This window comes from Penaeus monodon, chromosome 29, assembly GCF_015228065.2.
Source record: "Penaeus monodon isolate SGIC_2016 chromosome 29, NSTDA_Pmon_1, whole genome shotgun sequence".
NCBI classification, from domain to species: Eukaryota; Metazoa; Arthropoda; class Malacostraca; order Decapoda; family Penaeidae; genus Penaeus; species Penaeus monodon.
Genome location: NC_051414.1, coordinates 25,049,648 through 25,049,873, shown reverse-complemented (window position 1 = coordinate 25,049,873; position 226 = coordinate 25,049,648). Strand labels below are relative to the sequence as shown.

Sequence of the window (226 nt, the reverse complement as noted above, 5' to 3'; positions counted from 1 at the left end):
AAGTTCGTTGTCCTCCGCCCCTTAAGCGTCGAGACCGCTGGCCTTCTGTGCCACACGCACCCTGCCGCCGCAGCAGTGGACCAGCAGTTCGAGCAGGAGCGCCAAGAACGCGCCCGAGAAGCCCACCGCCAGCAGGTAGAACACGCCCTGCAGGTGGTGGAGACTCAGCACCACCTTCCCGGACTCCACCTGCAGAGAGAACACACAGTGTTAACCCTTTCCCGGT

General features: G+C 63.3%; 1 protein-coding gene across 1 annotated transcript in view; it reads right to left on the bottom strand.

The window, feature by feature from the left end:
• Positions 1 to 6: 6 nt before the first annotated feature.
• LOC119592068 overlaps positions 7 to 226 on the bottom strand; it is a 1,318-nt gene continuing 1,098 nt past the window's right edge. The window contains exon 2 of the mRNA XM_037940879.1: positions 7 to 189. Within this exon, the coding sequence (XP_037796807.1) occupies positions 22 to 189 (168 nt within the window). The 3' untranslated portion in view covers positions 7 to 21. The remainder of the gene's footprint in view (positions 190 to 226) is intronic.